At 44.6% G+C, this 19,490-nt stretch overlaps 2 protein-coding genes across 5 annotated transcripts in view; one reads left to right on the top strand and one right to left on the bottom strand.

Moving 5' to 3' along the window:
- Nucleotides 1–15,784, top strand: part of rap1gap2a (RAP1 GTPase activating protein 2a) — a 77,517-nt gene extending 61,733 nt beyond the window's left edge. For 3 of the 4 annotated variants that reach the window (XM_068584257.1, XM_068584255.1, XM_068584253.1), the window contains 20 exons: nt 1,469–1,501; nt 2,275–2,307; nt 2,548–2,769; nt 2,866–2,969; nt 3,772–3,850; nt 5,045–5,098; nt 5,690–5,773; nt 5,869–5,969; nt 6,508–6,637; nt 6,934–7,089; nt 7,350–7,421; nt 8,025–8,111; nt 8,253–8,393; nt 10,305–10,454; nt 10,692–10,798; nt 10,915–11,013; nt 11,120–11,240; nt 12,759–12,861; nt 13,010–13,083; nt 13,412–15,784. In XM_068584257.1, coding sequence (XP_068440358.1) covers nt 1,469–1,501; nt 2,275–2,307; nt 2,548–2,769; nt 2,866–2,969; nt 3,772–3,850; nt 5,045–5,098; nt 5,690–5,773; nt 5,869–5,969; nt 6,508–6,637; nt 6,934–7,089; nt 7,350–7,421; nt 8,025–8,111; nt 8,253–8,393; nt 10,305–10,454; nt 10,692–10,798; nt 10,915–11,013; nt 11,120–11,240; nt 12,759–12,861; nt 13,010–13,083; nt 13,412–13,420 — 1,959 coding nt within the window. In that variant the 3' untranslated portion in view covers nt 13,421–15,784. The remainder of the gene's footprint in view (nt 1–1,468; nt 1,502–2,274; nt 2,308–2,547; nt 2,770–2,865; nt 2,970–3,771; nt 3,851–5,044; nt 5,099–5,689; nt 5,774–5,868; nt 5,970–6,507; nt 6,638–6,933; nt 7,090–7,349; nt 7,422–8,024; nt 8,112–8,252; nt 8,394–10,304; nt 10,455–10,691; nt 10,799–10,914; nt 11,014–11,119; nt 11,241–12,758; nt 12,862–13,009; nt 13,084–13,411) is intronic. The other variant, XM_068584254.1, reaches the window with a different exon arrangement.
- si:dkey-52l18.4 (uncharacterized protein LOC560708 homolog) lies at nt 15,695–17,897 on the bottom strand. Its single transcript, XM_068585866.1, has 5 exons — nt 17,846–17,897; nt 16,919–17,245; nt 16,599–16,832; nt 16,450–16,478; nt 15,695–16,326 (listed from the first exon to the last, which is right to left on the bottom strand). The coding sequence occupies exons 1-5, from the start codon at nt 17,895–17,897 to the stop codon at nt 16,228–16,230; spliced, it is 741 nt and encodes a 246-aa protein (XP_068441967.1). The 3' UTR covers nt 15,695–16,227.
- Nucleotides 17,898–19,490: the final 1,593 nt, after the last annotated feature.

Here is a 19,490-nt window from a genome sequence, read left to right as displayed (position 1 = left end):
TACAAAATTATATATATATATATGTATATATATATATTTAAATATACATAAAATAGATTTACACAATAGAGTACAAATAACTGTGCAGTGTATCTTGTTATATATATTCTAACTCCCCATCTACCTTGAATCGCGGTTTCTCTTTAATAACACTGAAGGAGACATGAAGGAAGATGTCGCTTTGGGAGTTACAGAAGGACGAGCTGACTGAAGACATCAGTGGAGTTATTTGGAAAGTGTGACTGCTTGATGACAGTCAGTCAATGCAGCACGATGATCAAAGATTCTCTCATGCAGAGCACACACACACACACACACACACACACACACACACTGTGCACCATATCCATCTTCTGACACCTCGGCGTGCATCGACCTGCTCTCTTGAGCTCCGCCACCTCGAACTCCACAAATGGAGCTCAGCGCTCAAACTGTCCTTCAGTACCGTCGTCTGGGTGGTGCTGATGAAGGTCACCTTTGTGATCCCTCATCTTTCTTTCTCCTCCTTTCTTCTTCATCATCTAACTTCCACTCTTTCAGCCTGGACCTCCTCCTTCCACCTTTTGTGTTTCTCTCTCTCTCTCTCTCTCTCTCTCTCTCTCTCTCTCTCTCTCTCTCTCTCTCTCTCTCTCTCTCTCTCTCTCCATCTTTGTCTCTTCGTCTATGACTGAAGATTAACGCCTCTTCAGAGCGTCTTTGTGATCAGTCTCGTATTGTTGACGATGACTCCCCCGTGTGTGTAACAGCTGCTCCATCAATATGCACTCAGACAGACACACGCCACTACAGACCAGGCCGAGAAGTGTTTGTGTGTTTGTGTGTGTGTGTGTGTGTGTGTGTCCATGAGTCTGTACTTGTACTGTTTAAATGAATTCTTGGTATGATTGGTGGCACTAGATGTGATGCTGGTGGTGTGTATGAATCCTCGCACTTGCTCAGTCATGTAGACAAGATGTTCCACTGGGCCTGGACCATAATTGGCCAATTTACTTTGTGTCTACCCGATTGGCTTTTATATTTGCATATATATATATATATATATATATATATATATATATATATATATATATATATATATAAAACACTGCAGCATCGGCCCGCTTCTCAGTGTGTCCCGCGAAAAGGTAATGAGGAAAAGGGACTCTTAGTGTGTCTGGAGGCTACATTCAGAGAGATAGGATGACTAAGCGTCTGTATTACCAAGGTGTGTGTGTGTGTGTGTGTGTGTGTGTGTGTGTGTGTGTGTGTGTGCGCGTGAGCGCATGCAGAAAAGTGAATTAGCAAGTATGACTCATTCAGTTGTCGTCTGAGCAACAGAGACAGTGAGGTGCCATGTTCCGACACAGTTTTTTTTTTATTTTTTAAAGTGCACAATAAACAAACAAAACTTTATTTTCTCCTTTTCTTTTCTTTTTTTTTTTTACCCTTGTGCTTTTCCGTCCTCATGCTGCGCACGGACACTAATTAGGTCCCGAAAGCTGAAGAGCCCAAACGATGGAAGGTGTGACCAGACACCGGACACACACACACACACACACACACACACACACACACACACACACACACACACACACACACTTGAACACTTCTGACCCCGTTTGTGTTATTATGTCTCTGCATGCTTCCCCTTCATCACTGCTTCATCATGATTTGCTCTGTGGGTTTTCTTGTCTCATCTGTCAGCACTACAAAAGCTTCTGGGCCACCTTCCCCCAAACCCTCGACCCCCTCTGTGAGCACTTTTTTCCAAATTTTTCTGAGGGCTTTTAAAGTAAAAGATCAATAGCCTTCTGATCTGATTGATTATAAGTTGAATTAACTCCAACTGTCAATTGATCCCCTCTGGACTGCCAGTAACCTGCCTCCTGCTGCTGCGAAATTTAAATGACTGGCTGTCCGTAGCACTGTTCCTTTAGTGGTGCAGACGGGCCTCAGCAGTATTTAGAGGTCGTACACCGGCGCTGTGCTACGCTAGCAGACTGCCAAACCACTACAGGCTCGTAACAGCTCCTCAACCCCCAAGAGGGGCCGCTGAATCAAAGCAGCTCTGACATCATCAAGGGGTGACGCGACCTCATCAATGTTTGCTGATGACTGTGCATTTCAGGCTGTTGCATCATCACCTACGAGTCTATTTGGCGTGATAAGTTGTGTTACCTCTCTGTCGCCGTGTTTGTGACTGCGCTCGTAACTGTCTCATCGTGTTCAAAGTCAGTGAAGTTCACTCGTGTTAAATTTAGACTCGTTAACGTGTGTGTGTCCTCTACTCCACAGGATGACTACATCCCCTACCCACGGATAGAAGATGTGAGTCATTTCTCGCTCTCATAACACACATTTACACCCCTCTCATGTGGAACCATTCGCTAGGAGTGTTTCCCACAATAGATAATCCATTTAAAGAACTACTTTTGCATTTATTTTTATGACATGCTTTAAACAAGCTTATATTACAAAAGAGCGGTTGAACATTGCTTCCCACCAGAACTATTATATATTTTTTTGCTTTCATACCTCGTCGCCTTCCTCTCGCTCTCCGGGTGCAAGGTCCTGGAGAAAGGTGGTCCGTACCCCCAGGTGATCCTGCCACAGTTCGGGGGTTACTGGATTGAAGATGTGGAAGCGCCGGCCGGGACCCCGTCTTCCTCAGAGTCCAGCTTCTGTGAGGAGGAGGACGGAGGAGAGGGCATCAGCCCCGGTGGCGGGCACAGCTACCGCTTGGAGTGCAACAGCACAGCCCGAGCCTACCGCAAGCACTTCCTCGGCAAGGTGAGCGTGTGTGTATTAGTGTCAGCGTCACCGTGCGTTTAGCAGAGGTAGACTGCCTCTCCCTCACGGCCTCTTTTTCTACATTCCCACATCCAGGAACACATGAACTATTACTGCACCGGCAGCAGCATAGGCCACCTCATCATGTCTCTGAAACACGAGGAGGCTGACGGACAGGAGTTCCTGCGCATCATGCTCAGGTATTCTTGCTCTCCGATTGGTCAGCTTTTTCTTCTCGCCGACGACACCAATGACAGTAACGAGACGAGGAGTCCACAGCCGTGAGCTACAGTGAGCTAAATGCTACCGTCGGCATCCTCACACGCTCACAATGACAATGCTAACACGCTGATTTGAGATTATCCATGTGAACCATCCTATTGTTGTGTGTTAGCATGTCAACATTCGCTTATCGACAATGAAGACGTAGCTGGAGCTCAACCAAAGTACTGCAATCCATGCAACACTTGTCGAAACATTACAGTCAAAGCCACAAATATCATTATCTTAATCACACTTGTGTGTAAATAAGAGGAATTCTTAAGTCAGGAGGATTCGCCCTCTGGGGAACGCGACCAACATTCCTGACAATCCGACAAACCAACCAGAAAGAGCAACACGGCCTCTCTCTTCCTGAAAGAGAGTCTCACTCTTTGTCTTTTGTTGCAGCTTTTTTGTCACGATTAGCTCCGAACGGCTTCGTGACGCTGTCGGAAAACAGCTCTGCTCCCATTATCACAGTTGGTGACGTTTTCATCAACAGAAAAGACAATGAAGCGATGTTGTCGATTAGCAATTGCGGGCACCATAGCGTGGCCCGTAGCCAGGTGATGGCTAATCTCCTCTCTGACGGCAATGATATCGCCGGTATCAATCAGTCCTAGACTCATCATGATCATAACTAATACACAAGGAGTAGCAAAAGTTTCCAAATCCCTTTCATGGGATAGATATCTGAGCAATATGACCAGCAGAGCTCCTCTTCTCCTTGTTCTGTTGCAGGTCGAGGATCAAGACAGTCCATGACAGGATCTCTTTAGCGGGCATCAACCAGCTGCCCAGCGTGCCGCAGATCGCCAAGGTAAGAGTTTGGAAGTGCACACGGCTTAAACGAATACATTTACACGGTGACATCTATACGTAACGCAGCTGAAGCGCAGTATTTGATGTGTGGTCGCTGGCTTTTAAATGACGGAGGGAGCTTGAAGGAGAAGGACATTATTTTCAGCAGCTTAGTGATGTCAAGCAATCATCATTAAACATTTCACAACAGCATTGTATTTAACTTTTCCAACACATAACAAACATAAAGCAACACAAGACACCCCTCCTCTCCCACGGCCCAGGAGTATCTTATCTTATCTTGAGACAAATGTATTACAGCAGATCAACAAAGTAGAAACAATCATATTATGTAGATAAGTAGTTAATACAAGCACATTTAGATAAACCTAAATTTAGATAAACCAATGAAGGAAATTCACAAAAAGAAACAGCAGGAATATTCACTTCCTGTTCATTTTTTATGATATAACCGAAAGAAAAAAGGAAACCCAACGTCATTAGTTGAAATTGTTAGCCCTTGCAGTGAGCGATTCAAAAGTGGCGACGTCTGTCATTCACTGACAGAAATCAGTCCTTGAGGTGGCAATGAAGCCAGCCAGTGCAAGTCAAACATGCCTGTTTGAACATAGCAACGATAGGAGGGATCTGCCTTCAGAAAACACACAGCTGTGAAGATATCAAACACTCACTTTCAAAGGAGAAACAGCAGAAATTTCCTCGAGAGACATTTTGTACTTTTAATGTCAGTGCTGCGTGACGTGATGAGACACCCAGGATGTATGTCGAGCAAGTTTATATCATTTTATATGTATATCTAATTCAGCTTTTGTGCATCACTCAATGGCAAGTAATAGCATTTCCCTTCTGCATCCAATCTTGCCAGATGGGACTGTTAAATGAAAATTGGACTCGTTTTTTGAGTCAAAAATACAGATCCAAAATTCGTTCTACATGAGATGTATTCAATAGTTTTTTGTGGATAAGGTGGGACATACATACATAATCGTTGGTCATTTGATGCAGATATGAAGCTCTGCATGCTTGTGATGTGTTTTCTACTGCACATAATGATTTGGGCTATTTTGTATTGAACTGGGTGGTTTTTAGGTCGTGATTTTGCTGGAAACTGTCGATCCGGTCTGGCAACACGGTTTAAATAGTTGTACACTTTCCGTACTCTATAATGACGTTTGTCTTTTTCTTCTCTCAGCTTCTGTGTGACGACACCACGGGTCTGAAGTTCAACCCCGCCCTTTACCCCCGGGTGAGTTTTTCCGAATCGCAGCCTCATTGCAACGGGTCCGACCTCAGCTCATCCCGCCTGTTATACATTCATTCATTCAAGGTGACATGAGTTAACTTCTCTTGTCTGCTTCTGCGGAGCGACAAGGACGCACGGTGCTGTTGAAAGTGCTAATGCTACAGCCTCTACGCCCTCTTAACCAGAAAAATAAGCCCACAACTTATCACATTTTACCCCCTCCCCCCCCCCCCCCCAACATCTGCCGAGCTCAGTAAGTACATTATTCAAAAGCGACAACTTCCTAAAATGGACGTGAAGGATCCGTTTCTCCTCCTGTGAGCCGGGCGGAGGAGTGTGATGGAGCATGCGTTCAGCCTGTGCCTCAGGACAGGAAAAAAAAGAAAGAAAAACCCATCTGCGTCTCAGTCTGCAAGAGGCAACGACGAGTTCACCGCCTTCGCTGAGGGCAGTGACAGTTTGTCGCATATCAGCCTTACGTGCCCTGGAGACATGTTGGAGAACGGCAAAAACATGTTTTCCTAACTACCACAGCAAGAAGAATTTGTGTAACAAGTAAATAAGTAGGACATTGTTGCTTTTGTGTACGTGCAGGGATCCCAGTTGATGGTGGCGTACGACGAACACGAGGTGAACAACACCTTCAAATTTGGAGTCATCTACCAGAAGTTTGGACAGGTGAGAAGTCAGAGATCTCATCCACTGATTCATGTATCCAGCCCTGTTTATTTATTTCTTTCGCTCCGTACCACAATAATGTCTCCTCCTCTCAGACATCAGAGGAAGAGTTGTTCGGGAACAACGAGGAGACGCCAGCTTTCAAGGAGTTCGTCGGCATCCTGGGCGACAATATTGAACTTCACGACTTCAAAGGGTAAGAGACGAAGTAGGACATGACGCGAAGAAGAAGAGGGAAAGAAACAGAGTCAAGTGCATTTAAACTGGGGGGGGGGGGGGGGGGGGGAGCAGGGTTTAGTAACATCAAAGTAAGTGTGAGACTAAAGAGGTCAACAAGGATCCAAAGAACGATGCCGTTGTCGTGAATTGCAATGGAGCAGGTTTTTATTGCTGTAACCTTGGAGCAATTTGTCCTGCTGATTCGGCGTTAGCGTGCAACCGGGATAAACTGCTTATCAAAACAGATCTGAGAAGACAAAGTGCCCTGTGGGTGTGTAACAAGAGCTTAGTATACTGCCTTTATTGTCTCACACATGTTAGCGTTCCGGTTAGCGAGGCTTTGAATTGTAGCCGACGCGTTACAGCAAATATTTCTGTGTGGCCTGAGCTCCACTTAAGAAAAGAAATGTGATGAAACTGACATTTAAAATGCACGGAAATGTAATCTATCTCATTGCTGAACGCTGGAGGCCTCACGGAGAGAGTGTGACGCGCGTGCTTTGATAATGTGACAGCTTCCGCGGTGGGCTGGATGTATCCCACGGACAGACCGGGTCTGAATCTGTCTACACTGTATTCCGACGGAGGGAGATTATGTTCCACGTGTCAACCAAGCTTCCCTTCACTGAAGGAGACGTCCAGCAGGTACGAGACTTTGATACCGGCCTCATTATTGTTGCAGCCGCGGCTCAATGGATTGAACAAAATAAAAAAAAAAAACATCAGCATTAAACCGGTTAGACGTGGCGTTTTGAAGGTGTGTTATGCTGTTCTCTACGATACATTATATTGCCAATATGTTACGTTGACGTAAAGTCAATACAACGCTCCTTAGAAACAAATAAATCCACAGTGGATACAGTGGATTATGTGTCGTAGAGGTTTTCACATCTGTTGACAACCTATAATCATATGAATTTCTCCCCCTTCTGCTTCTTTAGCTCCAGAGGAAAAGGCACATAGGAAATGACATCGTGGCCGCCGTCTTCCAGGAAGATGCCACGCCGTTTGTTCCAGACATGATCGCCTCCAATTTCCTGCACGCTTACTTGCTGGTGCAGGTTGAGAACCCCTGCACGGAGCACACGACATACAAGGTACGAAGCAGGCCTGTGTGGTAAAGGGACTGCCCGTTAGCTGGAAAGTCATAATTCAAACAAGCTGCAAGGAAGTGTCCGCTGGTTGAAAATAAACTGAGCTCACATGAATAACTGCATAAGCGCGGCAGAGCGCACAATAAATCACTCACTCTCTGGCGACGATAGGGTGTTCTCGAGCTTTCCTCGAAGTTCGAAACCCGAGCCCTCCTGAAATACACCTTAATCACGTGTTACTATTATTTGTTTTATGTCAACAGGTGTCTGTTACAGCGAGGGAGGACGTGCCTCCTTTTGGACCCCCGCTCCCGAACCCAGCTGTCTTTAGGAAGGTGAGAGAGCTGTGTGATCAGCAGAGGGGGAATATAACAGACATGAGTCATAGATATGATCACCTTGACTTTTCCAAAAACAAAACACCTCGCATCTCAAGTTTTTGAAATGAGCTGAGGCACCTAAAAAAAAACACCTTGGATTCTCACCTGGACAAATCATTTTGCTTTTAAAGGGCTTAAAGTTCATTTGAAAGTGATTACAAATTTGAAGAAGCGTTACAGAGAAGAAGCTTTACAGAACCAGCACTATAGGTGCTAAAACTTTTACTTAAGTGGGATTTTGTATGCTGAATTTTACACTTTTCCACCACATTTCAGCATTTGAATTTGTCTTATTTAAATCAAGTCAAACTGCTTAACGCTTGGTCTATTCAATCAGATCATTGTCACAAAAGGGGAAACTGCATTTTAAAAACAATCTGGCTTCAGGACGCAGTGGAAGGTTCATGAACAGATGAGGCAGATGAGGATTTCAATCAGTGAGGTCGATCCTCACGATCAGACAAAGTGAACTGCAACTGTGACCATTCTCTATCGTGGCCCATCCCTCTGGTTCCTCATCTTATTACACCTCTCCCCCTCTCTCTCCTTTCTCTCCAGGGTCCTGAGTTTCGAGACTTCCTGCTGACGAAGCTGATCAATGCTGAAAACGCCTGCTACAAATCCGACAAATTCGCCAAACTAGAGGTGACACACGTCCGCACGACCGCACTCAAACGCCACAGCATGCCTTCAGTCACAGCTCAGCGTCGTCCATAATCACCACCAACCCCGATGGTTTCCGACATGAGTTTCGTGTGTGCGTGTGTGCGTGTGAATCGATTCCAGGGGCGAACTCGTGCCGCGCTGCTGGACAACCTCCACGACGAGCTGCACAGACAGAGCCAGGCGACGCTGGGTCTGGGCCTGCCGGGAGAGGAGGACAAGCTGGAGAACGGGGGACACGGGGGTCTGCTCGAGTCCTTCAAGGTGAACACGAACGCGGACGCCAGTATACGTGACAGCATGTGATGTTTCCTCAGCCATGTGACATTTATTTAATCACCATCATTACGGCCCTGGAGTCTAAAGCTTTTCTTGCTGTAGGTCAACTAAATGTCACCGGTGTGCAAGACGACTTAAGGGGCTAAACCATCAGTAGCGTTGATGCTACTGCTTTTTTGACCTTATATGCCAAGTGTGTGTGTGTGTGTGTGTGTGTGTGTGTGTGTGTGGTCCGTACGGACATGTGCCGACCGATATGTTCGCGCACACACAAAATGTGGTGTTTTTCATGAGCTTTGGGGACAATTCATTGACTTACATTGGAGACTTACGCAAACCGCTACCAGCTCAATCCTGACCCTCAAGCTAAACTCACCTGAAAGCAAGTCTGTCATGATGTACATTATGAGCAGGAGCATGTTGGCCCCAGAAGGAAGGTGAGTCCCCACAATGTGAGAAATAGTTGTATGCCCCCACAACATGGTTAAAACACACACACACACACACACACACACACACACACACAGTCATAGTCTAAACCGGACGCTACATGATTTGTATTCAAGTATTATGACATTCATTGTCATTAAGTTACGACTTTAGGATCGTAATGTTACCTTTTTCCCAGATATGTGAGATTTATACGAGCAGACATATTGCACCTTTAAGCTATTAAAGTAAAGTGATTTATGAATTAACGGGTCAATTATTTCATCATTGGGGTTGAAACGTTCTCACGCTGACACTGAAAGAGGTTACTTCCTGTCACAAAAGGAGCAAGAAGAGAAAATCATGCCTCCACGTGTTGACGTTAAAGGAGAAAAGCTGATCTACAGGAGAATATTTTAAAGCAAGCTAGAAGGCATGAGAGCCTGACTGCATTATTTTCCATTGTATCTTTATGCTTTGTCGCCTGCTTTTCATCAAAATGAATGCACAAAACAAATCATCAGAATGCAGAAAAGAGGAGTGTTTGACCTGCAAAACTTCAAACCTACGCCCCTTATGTGCATTTGTGTGTGTGGGTGTGTGAAAATGAGTGCAAACACTTTTTTAATATCAAAAATGGCCGAATTCTCGTTGCGAGTCTGAGGCTAATTGATGTTAATGTGACTATTAACATGTGTATTTTCATCTGTTGGCCTGTGTGTGTGTGTGTGTGTGTGTGTGTGTGTGTGTGTGTGTGTGTGTGTGTGTGTGCGTGTGCGTGTGTGCGTGCCTGTGTTTGTGTTTTTGTTTTCTGAACGTGTGACTAATGTGATAATTTGGCTCTCTACTCTTCACAGGCATTATGGACAGCTACTTTGCACTTTCTGCAGTCAGTCCCAGGGGGCGCTGTTCTCATTGCTGCCCTGGCAGCCGCTGTGTATTACCTGTTTGCATTATTGTAAATTCAACAGAGGATCGCCACATTATGAATAAACATTGTTTTTATATGTTGTTGTTTGTGTTTATGCTTTCAAAGAAAACAAGCTCTTCATGTTGCATTTTTCAATTTGATTCAATTTAATTTTAGTAATTTATGTGCCTGGAATTGATTTTGGACTCTAACATCTATGACATCTTGTTCTCTATTTATTTAATAAATACATACAAAAGAACAAAACGGATGAGTACAACATTTGTTCATTCAACTCCAACCTATTTGGCTTCATTCTTGGAGAACTGCACCCCCTGGTGGCTGTATTGTGCAATAGCACCCATGATGCCACATTAAAATGAACGCTGCATTGAAGATGATAAGACACAGCTTTGTTCTGCACCTTTATTTTACTTTCTTCTCTCAGTTCACTCACTGGTTTCTCCTTTATCCATCTTCTTCCTTTCCCTTTCCTCTGTGCACCTTGGTCTTCATCTCTTCCTCATCCACTCATTCTTCGTTTCCTCCTCCTCCAGAGAGCCATGCGTGTCAGGAGCCACTCCATGGAGACCATGGTGGGGTCTCACCGTCACAAGAGCCCCGGGGTAGGAGGCGGCGTCCCGGCCAGCGTGAGCGGAGGAGGACTGCCGCAGAGCACCAGCGAATGCACAAAGAGCACCTTCACTGTGAGTACGAGGGCACGAAGGGGCGAAGCAAGATGGCTGCTCACTCCGAATAAAAAGTCAATAATTAAGGATTTTTAAAAAAGAATGCTAATAGAAAATAACTACACCTGTGTTGTCCTTTTTAGAGAAAGCCTCTTAGTCAACAAGTGAAATATGTCATTTAAGGGACAGTTATTAAGAGTGTTTTCTTTTTTTGTAATAAGACGAAGCCTATAATCTATAATCTGTGGTTTTCAGCCTCCTGTGTTGTCAGCCAAGTCTCCCCTGAAGAGTCCGGTGAAGCGGCGCTCCGGCCTCTTCCCCCGTCTCCACTCCAGCACAGAATCGGACAAACATGCGCGCGGGTTTGTGTTTCAGGACTCGCTGTTTTAAAGGCCACTGCATTTCCTGTCTCGGAAGATGTCTCGGAAGACGTCTCGTCGAGGCGACGTCATTAACGCGCGTTTTCTTTCGTCTGCAGCGACCAAAAGCCTTTGGAGTTCTGCCCGCTGTCCCAAGAGGGGAGGTCAGAGACATCATCCAATCCCAGCTCGCCTGAGATTTGCCCCAACAAAGAGAGGTGAGACTGACATTTGCTCACAGAGATCATCTTAAGGCAAACTTGTTCTTTTATCTCAGGTCTAAGTGTCTCCAACGCCCTGTCCTCCCTCTGTTTCCCCCAAAAGGCCGTTCATCAAGCTGAAGGAGTGCGGCAGCGGCAGACCGAACATCTCTCGCTCGTCATCCAGCACCAGCAGCTTCAGCAGCACCACGGGGGAAACAGAAGCTCTGGAAGAGCTGGAGACGGTGAGTGTCGACACTCACGGGGTTGTTTGGAAAAAAAATAGGGGGAGGAAACTGCGTTTGGGTTGAAAGTGGTGGGAGCAGATTTTGGGAACGCAGTCCTAAAAGAGTGAGCGGTTAGTGGTAGCGCCAAAGCTTTCATGGGTGAAATAGTCTGTAATTACCCAGAGCTCTCTAATAGAGAGTGTTGGACATCAGCACATTGATTATAACGATTACAGCTCCTCTCACTTTCTGTGCATCAGAGGACACCGTCCAATTGTTCCTAGTCTCACCATTTAACTGCATGGGAATCACACGGAGGGCTGTTATGAATGTCATTATTCCGGGCCAGAGAAAATAGAGACTTTTGTAGCAGAACACCAGTGATCATTTAAGGAGAAATTAGATTCCTTTGCCTGAAAAACAGCTCGCCTGGCTCTCTCCGAAGAGAAGACAATCAGCCACAGCAGCACCTTTTCAAGCGCAGTAATCGATATGTTCTAGCTTGCTTGTTTAATCCGCACAAATACCCAAGTGCCAAAACAACAAGTTGTGGTTTCACGGGGCGGTTGTGTGCCAGACTGTTTCTGGGAAAGGACTCAAGGAAGTCTTTCCTTCCTGCCAAGAAATAGTCCGGCCCACATCCCCCCGTTAAAAACAGCACTTTTACGCTTGAAATCTTGAACAAACACGTTTATTCGGGAGCTTTACAGGTGCTACCAGTCGGCCAGCGCTCACTGGTGGGACTCAGGACACCATCTGGTGGTCTGAGGACGTACAGAAGGGAAGGGAAGGGAATTTTCACTTCACTTTACACATGACCGAAACACATCATTAGGTCGGGACAAACATTCTGGCTCACATGCCATCAGAGGCAGTGACACAGAGTGGAAAGATGGCGTGCATCTGTGCGTCAGTAAAAGCTCCATTTTCTCTGTCGTGAGGAAATATGACCCCGTATACATTGAATTTGGTTTCCTAGTGACGGCTCAGGGGAATCAGCCGTAGACTGAGTTATCAGCAAATGTATTTTGGTCATTACAGCTGACAGCGGCATAACACACATAAAAAGCCCACTTTGATTTTCTTCTCCGTTTTTGTCATGTTACGTTTTTTGTCACTCATGTATTTAAAAAAGTTGGGCCGTAATATTAGTTGAAAAAGTTGAGGACTGATTTAGTGGTGCAGAGTTTTGTATTTGTACCCGCTTTGTTCAGAGCCGGGCGAGCTGGTTTTGAGTCTTTATGCTAAAGCTAAGCTAACTGGCTAATTGCTGTGGCTTCACAAAAGTGAATGAATGTATTTCAGAATCGCTGAAGCACTGTAAAGCTTCAAAGAACCACTAAGAATGACCGCATGTCTCTTCCCTCGCAAGGCAATACTTCCGATTGTATTTCCTGCCTCTTGACTTTGCTGACAGGAGCGCTTCAGTCAACTTCACTAAAATATGACTTCCGCTGTTCCCCGAGCCTCCTCGGCTTCTTTCCTCCTCCGTCTCCTCCCGCACGTTAAATGTCTTTTGTGCTCTCCGTCCTCCAGGGCAGCCATCCCTCGATAACGTGCTCATCCGCCTTTAGTCCCTCCCTCAGCGTCGACAGCCCTGGATCAGGTACCCCTGTCATCATGTGCCGCAGTCCGACAGGTAAACCCGCTATTTCTCTCAACACGCTGTCAAGGGGTTTTTTCCTTTTTTTTTTTTTTTTTAAAGCTTGACATCCTGGAGATGACAGCTTCTCTAATGAGCATTCCCTTCCTGTCTCTTCTCCGTGCCCTTCTGCCACATCCTGCAGATGTGAAAAGTAAGACGTCCCCGAGGTCAAACTTGAAGTTCCGCTTTGACAAAATGAGCCACTCGTCCACAACTGTAAGTGTCGTACAGCCTGTCCGCTGAGCCTATTTTTTTAAAGAAAAGTGATGATTATTGATAAAGAGAATGAAAAGGGAACGCGTAAATCACATACCCAAAAATAAGAAATAAGCAAAAACTAACAGAATTTAGAGCAGAGGGCTGAAAGCGATAAGAAAAAAGCCCCCTCCTGTGTTTTTGATACCCTCACTGTCCATCTTAGGCACATCTCATTATCTCCAGATCCCCGTGTGATGCCACTGAAACTGGTGTTGGGTGCTAGGCCCAGATTGAACGACGCCTGCTGTCTCCTCTAACTGGCCTCTGTGTTCACTTTCCCTTTCAGTCTGAGTAGCTTTGAGGAATTGGAAACATCACACTTGCACAACAAAGGGACCGCGCGGGTTGATGGAGCTGCAAAAAAAAAAAAAAAATGAAGAGAAAACTATCAACAACAACAACAACCACAACCACCAAATCTGCGTAGAAGCACTTCCATACGCCAAGGAGGATCCGATAAGAAGACCAACTGCACCACACGCCACAAACAAACTGACAATACTGTGAGTGTATAGTGAGGAGAAGCAGCCGCCATGTTGGCTTTCTTTTTAACCAACCTTTGACTACAGAAACTAGTCGACGCTTTGCCAATGTTACGAGCCGCTGCGTCTCGGTTGTTAGTTGTCCGCGTCACATTTGAGTCTCAGCATGGCTGTAATACTGTGAGTGTCGGGCCGAGTCAGACTCCGCCTCAGCTTTTTCTTTCTCAAGCATCTCGGTCAATGGTGGGACACGGCGATCTAGAAGAACGGTAACAACGAGACTATGGCCGAAGCTGTTACTCTTTATCTAGTCGACTGCTAAGAATGGTCCGACATCAGGATGTTTCCCCCTCTTTGTTGCCTTTTTCCCCCCCTTGAATGGTACGTCGGGCGACGGTACAGGACACACAAACACACACACGTGCGCGGTGACATCGTGTAGACTGACAGTAGCAGCGTTTTTCTGGAGGCGACAACGTGGGGAGTCTTAACTCTCCACTGGGGGAGCTGAGCTGAGTTTCTTTGCATATATATTTAGAAAAAAAACCCCGCTTTTCTAGGGAACACCTTTCATTTCCGAGATGCTTTTGTAACCTTGCTAGCTGCCGCATTGTGTCCGCTGCACTATGAACACGACATTGCCGACGCGTAGGCGATACCGACGGCAGCGTTTCTGTACCTCGGAGGGTAACTTCATATCCCTGAAGTCGAGTGCTTGGTTAGTGGAAGTGAGGTCACATGGGCCAGAGTAGGAGACACTGCCAACACATTTTGCCATAAGCTTATTTTAGCCAAAGCTGCGCCTTACAATCTATCAAAAGCCCTTTTCACCCCTGATGCGCTTCTCTCTCTCTCCTACTCTCTCTCTATCCCTCTCTCTCTCTCTTTATCCGTCTCCCTCACTGTGTGAGAGGACAAGAATCTGGTGGATCTGGTTACAACACAGCTGTGGGTAGCCGATCCACGCCGTCATTTGCTGAAAATAGACGTTGCACTGACATTTCTCCTTTTCCGATACCTCCCATTGAAGCTTGCTAGCTCGGTGTATCTGTCTGTGTTTCGGTGGAACTTTTTGAACGGGAACGTCTCTCCCCGGGTATATAAGTTCCCCGCCAATGCGAGCTGATGAAGAAGACTTGAAAAAAATAAAAATAATAAAAAAGAAGATGCTTCAGGTTGAAACAAACCTTTGAATCACACTCTGGCAAAAAAAAAACAACACTTTGAATGTGAACTTTTTTCCTTTTTTTTTTTGACGCTTTGTTAGTTGGTATTACAAAGTCTCTTAGAAGTCAATCGCAAAGCCAGCTGCTTACAAGCACAACGGGACTAAAGGTCTCCTCCTGAGCTGCACAAACTACAGTGAGCGGAGCAAAGTGGGAGTGTTCTAATCAAGGAAGTCAAAATTCAAAAAGCTTGCAGACATACAGATGTGTTCCCACGTGTGACCCGACAGCCAAGCTGCTCGGCCTTTTGGAAGAACATCCGTGTGCTCTTACGGCGGAGAGAAGCATTCCTGGATGGCTTGACAAGCGTGTGAAGTTCTGTCATCGTGACACTCGAATCCCAGATTTGAGGTGGGGGAGGTCAGTTCTAAACTAAACAAAAAAACCTTCTTAGTGATTTAGGTGGACGCTTTAGTTATCAGCGCTGATTAATACTCACTGTGCTCACTTAGCGTAGGCCAGACATTACCTCGAGCAAGGGACAGAAATCACACAGACGCGGGGGAAGTCCAGGTGGCATTTAGTTTGTAGCAGGTACAGTGTCGCCTAAATTGCCCCGCAGCCTTTCCTCTGTTAATATGCTTAATTTATTAAAATGATGACTTCTTTTGCGTCGATGTCATGTAAAAAATAAGAAAAATGTAACTGCAGAGTATGCTAATTAATACGGTCAAAAGATTAAAGGAAATATATTAATTTAAAAGATGTCTAAACATGTATATGTATATTTGGTTATGTAACGTGCCATTGAGAATTTATTCTAAAATAAAATGTTGTATTTTGTGTCATTTATGTGGTTTCTCATTTTTAACACGTCAATCACAATACGGGAGTTCATCGTTTATTTAGTGTTATGGACATATGGATGGGTATTATAGACAAAGTTTGTTACACAATATTAATAAAAAAAATACTTTTAGTTGGTCTAACAGTATGGTACGTTTCAAAAGAAACCCAAAAAAGTGAAATTATGCCACAGAACGAATCTTTTCCCCTCTGGACGCTTCAGCTGGTTGATGCACGCTGCATTAGCTCCTCATTATCTGCTCCACTTGCTGTCTATTATTCTGCCTGCACATGAGCGAATTCCTTTGGCACTTCAAACAGTCCTCACATCCGAATACAATCAGGACGATCCACCGACACGGGGCAGACAAAATGGACTCCGCCGGATTATTTTGTCCTCTTCTCAAATAGTTTTCCACAATGTGCAGGTGAAAGTCTTGAGTTCAAGGTGGTAGACACATTCATCAGGATCAACAGAAAATGCAGCCCTGCGTTTGAGAAGCTCCCAGATTCCAAAAGTCCACGTCGAACGCCATCCCGAAAGGCGTCGAGGATCGAGCACAATCCCACGAAAATGTATCGCAGGCAGGCAATTTCCCGCCTTGCAGTCAGGAAAATCTGAGCGATGAGTACACAATGGACTGGTGAGGCGGTCTGGTGGCTCCCTGTTGTACTAGTGCATCCTGGGAAATATCGGCATACACCACCTGTAACATTGTGAATGGGGAAAGTAGATCAAGGTATATGCATGGACTGCAGGGGTATTCAAATGCTAGGGAAACAAACAAACTGCAAAGGGCTTCCTGTCTTGAAACAGGACGTCCACCCACCTCAGTCTTCTGTACGGACTTGGGGACGGCTGTGACATGCAAACAAAGCAACAACAACAAATACTACAGTGAATAGAGCAGTTGTAACAATGCTGAGGTAACCTTTTTGTCTCAATGTTACAGGCTAATAAGTAAGAATTACAATATACCTTTGTGAGAGGAAACGCTTGGTTGTTGAGCGATGGGGCATCGAGGCGGCGGCTGTGGAGCCGGCTGTGGTCGGTCTCTGCAGACGGCCGAGCACATGGACAGTGTCCTGGGAAGTGGCCGGGGCCTGACCTCTGAACTCAGACAACGAGCCAATCCCAGGATGACGGGAAGACAAAGAGAAGCACCGGCGCAGACCAAAACCCGGTGCAATGCACTCCTCTGAGAAGGGACGGCTGCAGGAGGACAACAATAACACGTCGATGTTTCTTCTGTTTGAAGAACCCAAGCGCTGTCCCGTTATTATATGAAGTGTACCTACCTGCAGTGACGTTCACATACTTCAAATGTCCCTGTTCAGTGTCCCCTTGAGCCCACTTAACTCTGCATCCATAGGGGCCTTCGTCTGAATCGCTGACACTCGGGAAATTCAAAATCAGTTGAGTTCGATTGGCTGAGAGCGTCACGTTGGTCAGGCAACACGTCGCAATTAGCGTTTCCTCTGTTAAATTTCTCCGCAACCAGCTTCCTGTCCAGGCGCCTCCACAGTGCTGGACCACGCAGGTCAGAGTCAGACTGCGTCCTGCTGGTACGTACAATGTCTCACGTTTTGCCAGAACCCCCTGGCTGCATTCTTCCGCCCGGAGACCTGAAAAAGAAGCATGGCTGCCTCAGCACGGTGAGGCAAGAGACTGTTGCTGCTCTGATGTGCCATTTAATTGAACCATCAGAAGACTGATAAAGATAATTATGGAGTTATCCTTCGCTGAAAAAAAGAACTACACACAAAAGATTGCTTCATTTTGGTGCAACTGGCAATGTGTTCAATAGACATGCATCTAAACATTTTGTGGGTTTTTTTCTGACTCCAGAATCAGACTCGCCAGATTAATTGTTTGACTCAAAAACAAGGTTTTAATGTCACAAGTGAGTGGCATCGACACAGTGTGGAACATTTCACATACAAAGTACACGGAACACAGTTCACAGCTTTAATGTGCAATTATGATATGTAAATTGTCGTAAACCTGTCCAAAAATGGACTCAACAATAAGTTAGAGCTACCTTTTTCTTTTTTAAGATCTTACAAACTTTGAGTTACCTTCATCAAAGATAGCGTCCAATAGAGTAGAATTCAAAGGCAAGACTGAAACAGTTCTCACCACAATGTATGAGGGAGATTTCCATTGTTCATAATAAGAATTGGAAATAGACTTCAGATTAGTAGGAACTCAAACTTCTCACTTACCGGTGTGAAGAAGGCAGAGCCAGCAGATTGCACTGAGGAGACGGCAACACATGTCTGACTGCAACAGTGTTGGTCGGTTTTACTTCCTCTGGACACATTAAGTCGTGGCTCGTGTGCGAGAGCCCTTGTCACAACGTTATGAGTGGCTTTGTTGGGAAACTGCTCCTTCAAATTGTTGCTGCCAGTTGCGCTTTCCCTCACTTTCTTCCTACACTCTCGATTTATGTTGCTGCTGCTTCTGTCCAGATGGAGGTTAAGGAAGGAAGTGAACCACTAATATCCCCCCCCCCCCCCCCCCCACACACACACAGAGGAAATCAATGACCTCATGAATGGGAATATTACGTTTCCTTCCGGAAAGGGGCCACAAGACGCAGCAAAATAGAAATAGAAACCAACTCTCTTCATTTGTAAATGAAGAGTTATATAAAATATAGTTATTAGATTGATTCGTGGGGCTTGGCCGCCTTCATGAGGGCACAAAAGCAGAAACATTTGGCTCTCTTGTTTTTCCATATAATTCTTATATCTCATATTTTTGCTGTGTGTGTGTTAGGTGTTGTTTTAACAATCTGCAACACTTAATAACCTATTCAGCTCAGCTACAGCACACATGACTTCCTTTTAATTGAGCAATCAGAGGGAAAAGGTTGAAGGGTTCAAAGAGGTTTATCACTGTTAAAACATTGGTTTTGGCATTCCCATGCTCTGCAACAAACAGAAAACTGGTTTTCCAGCAGAAAGTTAACCTTCAAAATAAAAACTGTCACTTTCAAGAAGAAGAAAAAAAACACATTAAAGGACTCTTTTTTTTCACCAGGTTTTGAGTATTGTGATTATTACTGGTGTTATTACGTGAAATTAAGAGATCACCCCTCATGTGCTTCCAATTCAAATGAGATGGAGTCGGATTTTATTTTTCTAAACAATTACCGGATGTTTAAAACGCAATTATTCTGTCACGTTTGACTTTGGACGCGCTCGCTTAATGTTGCTCCGTGACCTACCACTCACGTGACACGTGGGATGACCATATATCCACAGAGAAGTATAGCAGAGGAAGTTAAAACAGCTGTGTCCTCTTGATATTAATATAAAATATATAACTTATAACTTATATAAAACAGCTGGAAAGTTATGTTTTTGAGTCTGAAAATGGTCAACAAACTGGAGAATAATTGTTTCTAAAATTCCAACGTATGCACATGGATCACCATACGTCTCTTTGTGGAATCAATAAAAACTATGAATCATTTTTACACTACTTTTTTCATTTAATTTAATTATTTTATTTGTTTTATTGCATAGCGTTTAGGATATTTTAAATGTGTAAAGTGACTTTGAGTAGTAAGAAAAGCACTATATAAATTAAATGCATTTATTATGTATCACTATTAGATAGCACATCACATTTGCCGAAGTGAATATGTTGAGCTATTTGTAGCAAAAACAAACAAAAACAAAACAAGAAAAACATGTTTAATTTGGCATGCACATGAATGTTACTTCGTGAATATTAGGAAAACAAATATAAAAATAATGTCATCATTTTTAATAATTGAAGTTAATAATTAAATAAATGTAGATAGGATTTTTTTCAAACATACATTTACTGATACGCATTACGTGTTTGAAGCAAGGTGTA

This window comes from Clinocottus analis, unplaced genomic scaffold, assembly GCF_023055335.1.
Source record: "Clinocottus analis isolate CAN_PGR_092001 unplaced genomic scaffold, fCliAna1.0.p SCAF_2, whole genome shotgun sequence".
NCBI classification, from domain to species: domain Eukaryota; kingdom Metazoa; phylum Chordata; class Actinopteri; order Perciformes; family Cottidae; genus Clinocottus; species Clinocottus analis.
Note: the sequence above shows the minus strand (reverse complement) of the source record. Positions and strands in the feature narration are given on the sequence as shown.

Coding starts and splice junctions, on each gene's coding strand:
- si:dkey-52l18.4 (XM_068585866.1), bottom strand. CDS start 17,897: ATGTGTTGCCGTCTCCTCAGTGCAATCTGCTGGCTCTGCCTTCTTCAC. Junction 17,246..17,845: donor GCTCTGCCTTCTTCACACCG/GTAAGTGAGAAG, acceptor CTTCTTTTTCAG/GTCTCCGGGCGGAAGAATGC. Junction 16,833..16,918: donor GTATGTGAACGTCACTGCAG/GTAGGTACACTT, acceptor GTCCTCCTGCAG/CCGTCCCTTCTCAGAGGAGT.